This window comes from Chiloscyllium plagiosum, unplaced genomic scaffold (genome assembly GCF_037043375.1).
Source record: "Chiloscyllium plagiosum isolate Xiang-an unplaced genomic scaffold, Cpla_swu_hap1 HiC_scaffold_10, whole genome shotgun sequence".
NCBI lineage: Eukaryota > Metazoa > Chordata > Chondrichthyes > Orectolobiformes > Hemiscylliidae > Chiloscyllium > Chiloscyllium plagiosum.
The window spans coordinates 16,710,485-16,724,700 of record NW_028270148.1 but is presented as its reverse complement, the minus strand read 5'-3'; the positions used below and the strand labels follow the sequence as shown (position 1 = coordinate 16,724,700).

At 44.0% G+C, this 14,216-nt stretch overlaps 1 protein-coding gene and 1 pseudogene across 2 annotated transcripts in view; one reads left to right on the top strand and one right to left on the bottom strand.

Moving 5' to 3' along the window:
• Nucleotides 1-278: 278 nt before the first annotated feature.
• Nucleotides 279-14,216, bottom strand: part of fam120b (family with sequence similarity 120 member B) — a 106,947-nt gene continuing 93,009 nt past the window's right edge. For both annotated transcript variants that reach the window (XM_087991157.1, XM_043695397.2), the window contains exons 10-11: nt 8,764-8,821; nt 279-1,936 (exon numbers count right to left, since the gene is read on the bottom strand). In XM_087991157.1, coding sequence (XP_087847283.1) covers nt 1,897-1,936; nt 8,764-8,821 — 98 coding nt within the window. In that variant the 3' untranslated portion in view covers nt 279-1,896. The remainder of the gene's footprint in view (nt 1,937-8,763; nt 8,822-14,216) is intronic.
• Nucleotides 8,949-10,029, top strand: LOC148148914 (uncharacterized; annotated as a pseudogene).

Below are 14,216 nucleotides of genomic sequence, written 5' to 3'. Positions count from 1 at the left end.
AATGAGGAACAGCCATGATCATATGGAATGGGGTGAAGCAGGCTTGAAGGGCTGAATGGCCTCCTCCTGTTCCTGGTTTCTATGTTTCACATCACAGCACAGCTTTCCCCCAAAGTTGTGTATAGCCCTTGAAGGGCTGCTGCAGTTTTGGTAACACAGCGCCCTCATTCTTGTGACTCAGCATTTGTTCAAATTATTCAACCCCTCAGAAACTGTGTGGTTAATCAGTCACTAACACCTCAGGTGAACAAACACAGGACTGGCCCTAACGAGCCAAAATGTATTATTACTATTTATACACTCAGTTTGCTGACTTAGATTACAGACATCCAACTTTAAACATTCATTTCATGTTCAGTTCAAACCTCCTTGTGATCTTGGCCTTTCCTAACTCTGTGACACTCTGACTAGATTTACACCACCCAAATAATGCTGTGTTGCTCCATCTCCAGCCTCTTTCATTTCTGCCTGGTTTCTCTGATTCACCATTGGTACCATTCAGCCATCCAGGCTGCACCTCACCTTATTTCTCTGCAGCGTCTTTTCGAAAGATCACTGTTTATTTGCAAACCCCAACAGTCAATTCGGAGGTTATTCTACTGTTTGGGGTATCACTGTGAAACCTAGTCGTACGCATGGTTTCTCAGCAGGGAACACTAGATTGTAATTGGGAATACTGACCTGGGATGACTGCCCCATAGAATCACAGAATCCCTCTACTTTGGAAACAGGCTATTTGACCCAGCGAGTCCACATCAACCCTTCAAAAAGCATCCTACTCTCTATTCCATCCCTGTAACCCTGCATTTCCCATGGCTATTCTATAAGCCTGCACATCCCTGGACACTATGGACAATTTAACACGGCCAATCCACCTAATCTGCACATCTTTGGATTGTGGGAGGAAACGGGAGCACCTGGAGGAAACCCACACAGCCACGGGGAGAACGTGCAAACTCCACACACATTATCGCCCAAGGGTGGAATCAAACCCGGGTCCCTGGCATGTGAGGCATCAGTGATAACCGCTGAGCTACCGTGTCATCCCATGGTAATTGTAGGATTGTTGAAGCGTTTTTTCTGGGATCAGCTTATTCAGCACTAATCAGGAATCAAAGCCAGGAACTTCCTGATAGTATGACTCAATTACGGATATATCAGCATAGCCCACGTCAATTTTTTTTTTACAAATCACAGGGTCATAGTCATACAGCATGAAAACAGACTCTTCGTTGTAACTCATCTGCACCAATCAGACATCCAGATCTGAACGAGCCCCATTTGCCAACATTTAGCCCATATCCCTCTAAACCCTTCCCACCCACTTACCCGTCCAGATGCCTCCCGAATATTGCAACTGCACTCGACTCCACCATATCCCCTGGTTTTCTGCTCTATTCACGCACCACCCCGTGTGAAAAAGTTACCCCTCAGGTTGTTTTTAAATCTTTCTCTGTCACTTGAAACCCACATCCTTCAGTTTTGGACTCCCCCACCCGAGAAAAAAAGACCCCAGCACCCGCCGCATCCATGCTCCCACGATTCCACAAACCTCCACAAGGCAAACCCCTCAGCCCCCGACACTCCACGTAAAAAAGCCTCTCCCCACAATTTAAACCCTTTAGTCCCAGCAACATCCCTGAAAATCGCCTCTACACCCTTCCAAGTTTAACATCCTTCCGAATGAAGGGTAACCAGAAGCACTCCAAAAGTGACCTCCCCAATGTCCCATAAATCATATTTCATATTTTGAAGGATCTGTACAAAAATTCAATTGTTACATCAATAAGTCGAAGAAGCTTTCCAGTAATTTTTCTGCGGATTCAAGATAAATCAATGCTGCATCTTCCTTCACATTAAATGGCCTTTTCCACGTTTTAAAATTCTACAATCTGATTAATACAAGCCAGGACGAGAACCTTGAAATCCAGACCACCTAAAATGAACAAATTTAGACACAAAAATAACAGTTAGACCTTGAAACAGCAGGAAATATCTTATGATTGTGGGTTGTTTTACACAAGGTTAACTGCAAGCCTACGTTTTATTCAGCTCATTCAAAACAGTAGGGAAAACCTTTGATTCTGCCAATACTGCAGGCACCAACATTAATTAGGTGATGCATTCTGACACCAACCTGCAAATACAGGCTTTTCTGACTGTGTTCGCAAGGAGGCTTTTGAGGGACATCGCATATACTGCCACAACATATAGTGTGTGTACACAGTGGTATCAACATAACGCTGCATTGTAACATGAACATTAGCAGAACACAAAGGCTTCACTGCTCAGATGCACTGGTGGAAATCATATATCAAACTTAAATTTCTTTTCAAACCCTTGGTAGAAAGTGTGGGGTACATCCTGCAGTCAAATAACCAACATTCTTCACACGTTGAGATCATGGTGAGGTGGAAAGGTGACAGGGATGGGGACAGGATTACAACTTTCACATTAATGTACAGGATCTTTATACAGCAAGGAAAGTTCATAGCATTGAATTTAGGTAGAAAATGTTTTGATTTGATTTGATTATTATTGTCACATGTACCTAGGTGCAGTGGAAAGTTTTGTTTTGTGCACAGTACAGGCAGATCGTAACATACAAAGATCACAGGGTGATTGAACAGAGTGAGGAATACAAGGTTACAGCTGCAAAGAAAGTGCACAAAAAGCAAGATTAACATTAGAAATTTGAGAGTTCCATTCATAAGTCTAGTAACAGTGGAGAAGAAGCTGTTCTTGAACCTGTTGGTACGTGTGTTTAAGGTTTTGTATCGTTGGCCTGATGGTAGAGGTTGGAAGGGATTATGACCAGGTTGGGAGGTCTTTGGTGATGATGGCTGTATTTCCAATGCAGCAGGAAGTGTAGATGGAGTCAATGGGTGGTTTGTGTAATGGTCTGGGCTGAGCAGTTTCATACCAAGCAGTTATGCATCTAGATAGAATGCTTTTAAAGGCGCATCTATAAAGGTTGGCGGGAGTCCTTATGGACATGCTGACTTTCCTTAGACTCTTGAGGAAGAAGAGGCATTGTTGTGCTTTACTGCTGAACTAGATAAGCCAGAAGGAACCTCAATTTGTGCAGTGTTAACTGACTGAGGATGCCCTGAGTTGGAGAGATTAGGGTTCAGGGATGAAACATTCAAACATGGTTCCTTGATGGTTATTCAGCAACCCTATCAGAAAGTGCACTATGTCTGGTTGTTGAGTCAAACAAATAGCAGTCTAGACTCAAAGAAGTGCCTTCAGTGAGAGACTAAGGGAAGTGGATTTGAATAACTATACCACAGCTAGGGGAGCAGGAAGTTGAAAACAGGTAGAGAATTTCCATGTGTAAGAGTGGAATCCTAAAGAGAAAGCTGATCTGATGCCTCAGTATTGATAATAGTATTTTTGGCAAAGTGTAAGGGGAATATGGGTACACACCCTTAGATTCACACCTGCACAACCTTATTAGAATCAGGAGCTTGAGTTTCTCCCATATTTGAGTACACTTTAACATCAATGACACTCAGACTAAAGAGTGAACTAATCTCTTGAACATTTAGGAGTTAGGAAAGCATGCCGAAGATATTCGGAAGTTTCTGGAGGAGTGGCAAGGATAAGAAGCAAAATGCTTTTCTCTAACTGGAGCAAGTTTCCCACAAAGATGAGTATTAGCTTAACACAGATTCTTCCTAAGTGAGAAATCTGAGGCAGTACATGTTCAACATCAACTTGGACACTTCACTGAAGTGACAACCTATAGTGGAATATCAAAATACTTTGCATGGGAACGTTTTGATGCAAAGTGATCATCTATCAAATGTCATCACATTTATTGGCAGTGGATCTTCAGCAGAGATATGGGTCATGAAATCAGTCTTGACTATTAGCACACGATAGTGATTAGCTGATCACTATACACCAATGCATGACTTTTTCTCCCATTGATGTCAGATGCCATCATTTAAGCACTTCTGATATTTGAAAATGAACTCTGCATGTCTTAATACAATCCAATTTGATCTTTGGGAATTACTCGGTCAGATAGTGCATGCAGACACACCTTGGTAATTCCAAACCCATTCCATACAAGCAATGCCAAAAAGTGAGGGCAAAATGCCTTGGAAAGTGATTCTACTTCCAACAATCAGGAGAAGAGAATTCCAAACATGTGAATGGATCGTAAGGTATGTCTATAAACGTAATCATGTGAAAGACGTAGAGTGCAGCTAAAAGTAATCCTTCAATGGATAGTCAGTTGAAAATGGGACATAAACTTTCTGACAACTATAGTTTACGCTTGGAAATTATTTTAAAACAAGCTGCTCCAACATTTAACTTAATCACAGATGGATGGTAGAAAAAAAATTAACATCAATGGGCCAGAAATAAAATATCAACAATAAATGAAATAGGGACACTGCAAGAAACATTTTTACCTGTTATCTGGAACTTATGACCACCATGGGAAGAGGAAAGTCTCTGGTGGATAATGGACACTGGTAAGTCATCAAGTCCCCTCACCCACTGCCAATTATTGCTCTGAAAACCTTCGAATGCTGCTCCTCTCCACCCACCCACCTACCTCTTCTTAAGCAGTGCTTACCTCTGCTAGTTCTGCTGGCTGAATCAGTAGGTACCATAAGCCTGCTCTGTTGGTTGGCAACAGTCCTCCAAGGTCCTGCCTGCGAATCCTTGATGGTGGGCTTAGCAATACTCTTCAACAGCCAGTGCCCTAAGCACTGACAGAGAAGAGCACCAAAGGATACCAGAGTTCATCTCCAGCAATGCGCTTGTTACCATGAGTGACATTTGGGAGCTACAAGCATTGAACCTGAGGAACAGAAGTAGGCCATTCCGATCACTGAGCACACTCTGCTATCAAAGCAGATTGTGGGTGATCATGTGCCTCAATTTTATTTCACTGTCTTTGCTCCATAGCTCAAACAAAAAAAACCTATTGATTTCAGTCTTGAAATCTCCAGTTGTTTTTGAATAAAAGAATTCACGATGCTATGTGATCATTTCAGAGCCTTTCTTCTATTCAATGATTCACTGGTGTCAATAAGAGCACCCTTCTCTTTTCCAATTTGAACAATTCCCACTTTTCTTAACTTTTCCTTCAAATCTAATCGCTTGCAACATGGAATGTCTCTGAAACCTTTCGAGGGTGTTTACACAATCTGAGGACAACTGTTGGGAAGGGGAATGAAAGGAAACGCAGAGACAGGTAAATGAACTCGATGGTCCTAATGGACTGATGAATGTTTATTTCAACACAAGGAGTATTATAGGAAAGGCAGATGAGCTTAGAGCCTAGATCAGTATGTGTGACAGTGATGTTGTGGCCATTACAGAGGCTTTGTTGAGAGAAGGACAGGACTGGCTGCTCAACATTCCAGGATTTCATTGTTTTAGACGAGATAAAGAAGGAGATAAGAGAGGTGGAGGAGTTGCATTACTAATCAGGGAGAATGTTACACCTACACTCAGAGATGATATATGGGAGGGCTCATCCACTGAAGCAATATGGGTAGAGTTCAAAAATAAGACAGGTGTCATCACTCTGATAGGATTATACTATAGGCCCCACAACAGCCATCGAGACATTGAGGAACAAATTTGTAGGCAGATAATGGAAAGATGCAACAAAAACAGAATTGTCATAACGGGTGACTTTAACTTCCCAAATACTGACTTGGATTCCCTTGTAGAAGAGGCTTAGATGGAGCAGAATATTTTAAGTGCATCGAAGAGGGTTTCTTAAAACAGTATGTGGATAGTCTAACTAGAGGAGGGGCCATACTGGATCTTGTATTGGCTAATGATTCTGGCCAGGTGACTGACCTTTCAGTGGAAGATCATTTTGGAGATAGTGATCACAACTTCATAAGTTTTAAGATAGCTATGAATAAGGATAAGTCAGGACCTTGTGGCAGGGTACTAAATTAGGGAATGGCAAATTACATGAGAATTAGGCAGGAGCTAGGTAGTGTTAATTGGTAGGAGCAGTTATCAGGCAAGGCCACATTTGACATGTGGAAATTATTTAAAGACCTGCTGATAAATGTTTAGGACCAGCATGTTCCAGTAAGGAGGAAGGATAAGGATGGCAAGGTAAGACACTCTTGGATAACAAGGGAGGTTGTGAATTTAGTCAAAAGGGAAAAAGAAATATATGTAAGGTTTAGGAAGTTAAAAGTGGACAGGACCCAGGAGGATTATAAAGAAAGCAGGAAAGAACTCGAGCAGGGAATTAGGAGAGCAAGTAGGGGCTATGAAATGACCTAGGGTTAAAGAGAATCCCAAGGTATTTTATATATACAGTAAAAACAAGAGGATAACTCAGGAGAAGGTAGAATCACTCAAGGATAAATGAGGGAACTTGTGTTTGGAGGCAGACGATGTGGGTGAAATCCTAAATGAGTACTTTGTGTCAGCATTCATCCAGTAAAAGGATATGGAGGACAGTGAGATTTGTGTGGAGCATGTTAATATGCTATGAGATTTTGAGATCAAGAAAGAAGTGGCGTTGGGCTTCTTGGGGCTAAGTCCCCAGTTTCCGATGGTGTCCACTCAGTTATTGAGTGTTGTTCCTTTGTTCAAAAAGAGAAATAGGGAGTATTCAGGAAAGTACAGACTGGTGAGTCTCACACTGGTGGTTGGGAAGCTATTGGAGAGAATTCTTTGGTTTAGGATCTATGCACATTTGGAAAAGCATGTCCTAATTAGAGACAGTCAGCATGGCTTTGTGCAGAGCAGGTCATGTCTTTCAGACTTGATTGCATTTTTCATGGAGGTGACAAAGGTGATCAATGAGGATAGTTCAGTGGATGTTGTCAACACAGATTTTAGTAAGACTTTCGACAAAGTCCCTCATGGTAGGCTCATCCAGAAGATTAAGATGCATGGGATCCACAGTGAGTTGGCCACATGGATTGAGAGTTGGCTTGCCCATAGGAGGCAGAGGGTACTGATAAAACAATGTTTTTCAGGCTGGGGGTCCTTGACTAGTGGTATTCTATTGGTATCCATACTGGGACCTCTGCTGTTTGTGATATACATAAATGACTTGGATGAAAATGTAGATGGGTGGATAAATAAGTTTGCAGACAATACAAAGATCAGTGGAGTTGTGGATGGTGTAGAAGGTTGTCAAAGGATACAGCGGGACATAGATCAGTTGCAGATATGGGCAGAGAAATGACAGATGGAATTTAATCCGGGTAAATGTGAGGTGCTGCACTTTGGGAGATCAAATATTAAGGAAAAGTATGTAGTTACTGGCAGGACCCTGAACAGCATTGATATACAGATGGATCTTGGGGTTCAAGACCATAGGTCCTGAGAGTGATCATGCAAGTAGATAGGTTGGTAAAGAAGATGCACGGCATGCTTGCCTTTATTGGTCGGGGAATTGAGTACAAGAGTTAGGATGTCATGTTGCAGCTTTATAAGACTTTGGTTAGGCCACACTTAAGAGTACTGTGTTCAATTCTGGTCGCCACACGACAGGAAGGATGTGGAGGTTTGGAGAGGGTGCAGAAGAGATTTACCAGTATGCTGCCTGAATTAGAGGATATGAGCTATAAGGAGAAGTTGGACAAACTCGGGTTGCTTTCTCTTGAGCAGCAGAGGCTGAGCGGAGACTTAACAGGTCTATAAAATTATGAGATGCTCAATTCCCAGAGTTGAAATGTCTACGACTAGGGAGCATGCATTTAAGGTGAGAGGGGAAATGTTCAAAGGAGATGTGAGGGGCAAATCTTTTTACACAGAGAGTGGTAGGAATCTGGAACCCACTGCCAGATGTAGGCACAATAGGGGTGGTTAAACAGCTTTTAGATAAGCATTTGAATATGCAAGGCATGAAGAGATATAGACCAAGAGCAGGCAGAATTCATGTCCAATATCTTGCCCAGAATACCATTCCCAGTATTGATCACTTGTGTGAAATTTTTCTGATGGCATGTCCTGAATTCTTGCATTATCCAATGTCTCTTCCTTCCCTGAGTGATACAGCTTAAGAAGTGCCATATCGCAACCATATCTGTGTAATTTCATAATTTGTACATGCTTACGGGCGGCACAGTAGCACAGTGATTAGCACTGCTGCCTCACAGTGCCAGAGTCCCGGGTTCAATTCCCGCCTCAGGCAACTGTCTGTGTGGAGTTTGCACATTCTCCCAGTGTCCGCGTGGGTTTCCTCTGGGTGCTCTGGTTTCCTCCCACATTTCTAAAAATATGCAGGTTAGGTGAATTGGCCATGCTAAATTGCCCATAGTGTTAGGTGAAGGGGTAAAATGTAGGGGAATGGGTCTGGGTGGGTTATTCTTCGGAGGGTCGGTATGGACTTGTTGGGCCGAAGGGCCTGTTTCCACACTGTAAGTAATCTAATCTAATCTAATAGGTTTGTGCGAAACAGTGGCTCAGTGGTTAGCACTGCTGCCTCACAGCACCAGGGACCCGGGTCCAATTCCCACCTCGGGCGACTGTCTGTGTGGAATTTGCGCATTCTCCCTATGTCTATGTGGGTTTCCTCCCACAATCCAAAGATGTGCAGGTCAGGTGAATTGGCCATGGTGAATTGGCCATGCTAAATTGCACATCGTGATACGTGCATTAATCAGGGGTACAGGTTAGGGGAATGGGTCTGGGTGGGTTAGTCTTCAGAGGGTTGGTGTGGATTTGTTGGGCCAAAGGGCCTGTTGCCATACAGTAGGGAATCTAATCACTGAAGCTTACGTCAAGAAAGAAGAAACGACTTCTACTCACCGTGGACCGCGCTGTGACCTCCTGTTGTGGGGTCCTGAGCTTGATTGAGGTCTTCCACCTGAGATAAATGAGTGGGCAGTATAAAACACAACAACTGAATGTAATCAGCTTCCATGAGTGCTGCTTATAACTTCCTGAATCAGTTACAATCAGTTGCAGACAGTTAGAATCATACATATTTCCTAATGAACTTCTTCAAAAATGCTATTACGAGGGATCTAAGATGGCGGCGACCTGAGAAGATCACACTGCACAGCTTTGCATCGCAGCAGGAGCAGGACGGTCCTTTAACCCGCCCAACGCAGGTCATCAGGATTTCTTGGGGCATTGGAAAGATTGTGGAGCCCCAAGAAACATTTAAAAATTGACTTACCTGTATTTTCAGCTGTCCAGAAATGCCTAAAAAGGGAGGAGGACCATCCGAGGCCGGGCCTGCAGCTCAGCGTGCAGCAGCCTCAGAGCCGATTACTCTCCAGGACCTGGTGAACCAGCTCCAGAAATCTCGCGAGATGCTGGGAAAACAGATTGAAGAGAAGCTGGCTCCAGTCTCTCTCATGCTGCAGAAGCATGAGCAGCACCTGGGAGACCTGGAGAAGAGGACGGATGAGGTGGAGCACAGGGTCACAGTGGTGGAAGCTGATGCCAGTTCATTCAAGGAAGAGATCCAAGCCCTGAAGACGCAGGTTCGTAATTTGCGTGACCAAGTGGATGATCTTGAAAATAGGTCAGGAGAAAAAAACATTTGGATCATCGGTCTGCCCGAGGGTAAGTAAGGTGAGCGGCCTGAGGAATTTGTTGAAGATTGGCTTCCGAAATTCCTTGACTTGGAGGCTGGCATGAGAGGACTGAAGATAGAGAGAGCTCACAGGGTCGCAGCGCGGAGGTCGGGTCTGGGTCAACGCCCTCGTCCTTTCCTGGTGCGGTTCCATCATTACCGGGGTAAGCAGAGAGTCATGGAGGCTTCCAGACTCAAGGGGAAGGATCCCAAGGCCCTAATTTATGAGGAGTCTAAGATTATGTTTTTTCAGGACTTTTCAGCGGCGGTGATCCAGAAATGAAAATCGTATGATGGTGTCAAGAGAAGATTGAAGGAGCTTGGGATTCAGTACTCCCTGAGATATCCGGCAGTGCTTCGGATCACCTTAGATGAATCCATGCATCTCTTTGACACATTGGAGAAGGCAAGAGACTTTGTGGACAAACTAACCTAATTTAAACAATTGTATGTATAAATATTGTTGCTTGGGTATGTGTTTATCATTCTGTAAAAGAAATGGAGGAAATCCGGTTGGAGCTTTGTTTTTCCCCTTTTTTTTCCTGTATTGATAATAATTTGGTTCAAACTATGTCTGGCGGTGGTTAAGATGTACATTTTAAATTTCTAAGTTAGGATATACCAAAGGATGGGTTGGGTATTCATTCCCCCTTTTTCTTAAAAAAGAATTTTTTTTATTCATATTGATATTCTATGGGGTGTTTATTTTTTTTAGCTTGTGCTTGCGATGTGGCTCTAGCTGGGAGAAGTGAAGGTGGTTGAGATGGTTAGATCTGAAAATGTGTTGCTGGAAAAGCGCAGCAGGTCAGGCAGCATCCAAGGAACAGGAGAATCGATGTTTCGGGCATAAGCCCTTCTTCAGGAATGAGGAAAGTGTGTCCAGCAGGCTAAGATAAAAGGTAGGGAGGAGGGACTTGGGGGAGGAGCATTGGAAATGCGATAGGTGGAAGGAGGTCAAGGTGAGGGTGATAGGCTGGAGTGGGGGTGGGCGCGGAGAGGTCAGGAAGAAGATTGCAGGTTAGGAAGGCAGTGCTGAGTTCGAGGGATTTGATTGAGACAAGGTGGGGGAGGGGAAATGAGGAAACTGGAGAAATCTGCATTCATCCCTTGTGGTTGGAGGGTTCCTAGGCGGAAGATGAGGGGCTCTTCCTCCAACCGTCATGTTGCTATGGTCTGGCGATGGAGGAGTCCAAGGACCTGCATGTCCTTGGTGGAGTGGGAGGGGGAGTTGAAGTGTTGAGCCACGGAGTGGTTGGGTTGGTTTGTCCGGGTGTCCCAGAGGTGTTCTCTGAAACGTTCCGCAAGTAGGCGGCCTGTCTCCCCAATATAGAGGAGGCCACATCGGGTGCAGCGGATGCAGTAAATGATGTGTGTGGAGGTGCAGGTGAATTTGTGGCAGATATGGAAGTATCCCTTGGGGCCTTGGAGGGAAGTAAGGGGGGAGGTGTGGGCGCAAGTTTTACATTTCTTGTGGTTGCAGGGGAAGGTGCCGGGATTGGATGTTGGGTTGGTGGGGGGTGTGGACCTGACGAGGGAGTCACGGAGGGAATGGTCTTTTCGGAACGCTGATAGGGGAGGGGAGGGAAATATATCCTTGGTGGTGGGGTCCGTTTGGAGGTGGCGGAAATGACGGCGGATGATACGCTGTATATGGAGGTTGGTAGGGTGGTAGGTGAGGACCAGTGGGGTTCTGTCCTGGTGGCGGTTGGAGGGGCGGGGCTCAAAGGCGGAGGAGCGGGAAGTGGAGGAGATGCGGTGGAGGGCATCATCGACCACATCTGGGGGGAAATTGCGGTTTTTGAAGAAGGAGGCCATCTGGGTTGGTTAGACTGAGATGGTTAGATGCCTATTTATGGGCAGTTCGGGATGGGTAGTTGCCCCCTCCGGGCAGGGGATAAGTTCCCCTACTCAGCGCTGTTGGCGCTTTGTATGTTGGTTTGTTTTCTGGTTTTGATGTATTTTATTTTTAATAATTTTGTATGTTTGTTAAATGTAGCGGTTTTAGTTTATGTAGATTTTATATTTGGTGGACCATGCGACACTAAGTCTCAGCAATTTGTGGTTTGGGCTCCTCCTCTCTGGAATTTAAATGTAATTGCAAAAGATTATGGCTAATGATTTGATTAAATCGTGTACCTGGAATATCAAGTGATGTCACTCACCAATTAAGAGGAAGAAGGTACTCTTGAGTCTTAGAAAGGAGAAGATGGATATTGCTTTGTTACAGGAGACACATTTGGATGACAAGGAGCATCTGAAATTACAGCAGAATGGCTTTGACCGAGTTTATTTTTCATCATTTGATACCAGAAGGAGAGTGGCTATATTGGTTAGGAAAAATCTCCCATTTAAATTGTTGGAATGTGTTAAAGACACATATGGGAGGTTTGTAATTCTTAAAGCCTTGATAAATGGGGAAGAATATGGTATTTTAAATGTTTATTGTCCCCCAGCTCATCCTCTTAAATTCTTGGCAGATGCTTTTTCTAAACTGATAAGTCTCAAGTTTCGGCACATGATTATATGGGGAGATTTTAACTGCCTCATGGACCCCATAGTAGACAGGTTGCCTAAAGGTCCCTCGATACCCTCTGCACAAACTAAACAGTTATTGGGTGTGTGTGGGGAATTAGGATTGGTGGACATCTGGAGGTGTCTCCACCCTACAAGTAGAGATTTCACGTTTCTCTCCAATCCGCACAGATGTCACACGAGGATTGATTTTTTTCTGACCCCTGCGGTAACCCTGGATCTGGTGGCATCCTGTACAATTGGTAATATTGATATCTCTGATCATGTTCCAGTGTACCTCATGGTTAAGATTAAGGATGTGACAGTGGATTCAAGGTACTGGCGAATGGACCCCTTTATTCTCATGGACAGTAAGTTTGTGGAGTATTTCTCTGGAGAATTTCAGGCATTCCTAGACATCAACATAGGCTCGGTTGATAGCTCATCTGTTCTCTGGGAAACTGCCAAAGCTTATGCCAGGGGGTTAGTTATTTCATATTCCACCAGTAGGAAGTGGCAGAAGGGTGAGCAGCAACGTCTCCTTGAAGCATGGTTGAAGGCATCTGAGAAGGCCTATTTTGACAGACCCTCACTGGTCAAACTACAGAGGATTACGGCACTGCGGGCTGCACTAAGTTCCGTGCTCACGCAGACGGCAAAGAAGGAGCTGGCTTTTGCAAAGCAAAGGTTATTTGAGCATGGTGACAAGCCAGGCAAATACTTAGCATACCTTGCCAGAAAGAGAAGTGCCCCACAAACCATTACAGCGATTAGGGAAGGGTCTGGGAACCTAACATTTGATTCTAAAAAGATTAATATGGTGTTCCAGAGATTCTACTCTAAGTTATATCAGTCTGAGAATTGTGAGGAGGGGCAGGCCAAAATGGAATCCTTTTTTAGAGATCTGAAGCTCCCGGGTGTGACTCCCAAACAACAGGCCTTTCTCAATGCCCCGTTATCAGAGCAAGAAGTGCAGGAAGCTGTGAGGCAGCTTCAGAGTGGAAAGGTACCCAGTCCTGACGGACTTTCCAGTGAATTCTATAAGGAATTTATAAGTGTACTGTCAGGCCCGATGCTCAATATATTTAATGATTCATACAGTCATGATTGTCTCCCACCATCTCTGAGAGAGGCCAATATTTTGCTTATCCTTAAAAAAGGGAAGAATCCAGAAGACTGTGCTTCATACAGGCCCATTTTGCTCTTAAATGGGACTTTAAGATCCTCTTTATTGCTCTCACATTAAGCTGGAGACTGTGTTACCCTCTATTATTAAAGAGGATCAGACGGGCTTCATAAACGTTAGGAGGCTGCTTAACGTAATTCAAGCATTCCGACAGCAGTCAATACAGGGATTGGTGATTTCTTTAGATGCAGAGAAGGCATTTGACCGAGTTGAGCGGCCGTACCTTTTCTATACGAGACCGGTTTGGTCTGGGCGAAGTTTTCATAAGATGGGTAAAGGTTCTCTACAGTGTACCTCTCGCTGCGGTCATTACCAACGGGGTACGATCAAGCAATTATAATATTTCTAGGGGTAGCCGGCAGGGCTGTCCCCTTTCACCATTACTTTTTATGTTGGTGATTGAACCGTTGGCAGAGGCCATTCGTGGGGATCTCAATATATCAGCTCCAGAAGTGGGGTCAAAATTACATAAGAACTCGCTGTATGCAGACGATGTTCTAATTTTCTTGACAAATCCAGCATTTTCAGTGCCTCGCCTGATACAATGCATTCACGCGTTTGGCGCTTTTTCAGGGTATAAGATTAATTTTGCTAAATCAGAGGTTATGCCTATGGGTGGTCTTACGAAAGAGTTGGCTCTTGAGAGTGACTATAGATTCCCATTTAGGTGGTCACAGGGGGGTTTTGTGTATTTGGGCATATTCATTACTCCAGTTCTGGATTGGCTGTTCAAAGCCAATTTTACTCAATTATTTGAAAAAATTAAACAAGATCTCCAAAGATGGGAGGCACTTTCAGTCTCATGGCTGGGTCGGATAGCGCTTATTAAGATGAATATTCTCCCTCATTTGCTATACCCTATATGGATGCTCCCCCTGATTTTCAATAAACAAACACTCAGGAGACTGAATGGTTGGTTCAGCTCCTTTATCTGGCACCGTAAACGGACCCTCATTAAATTAGCCAAACTGCAGTTGCCTC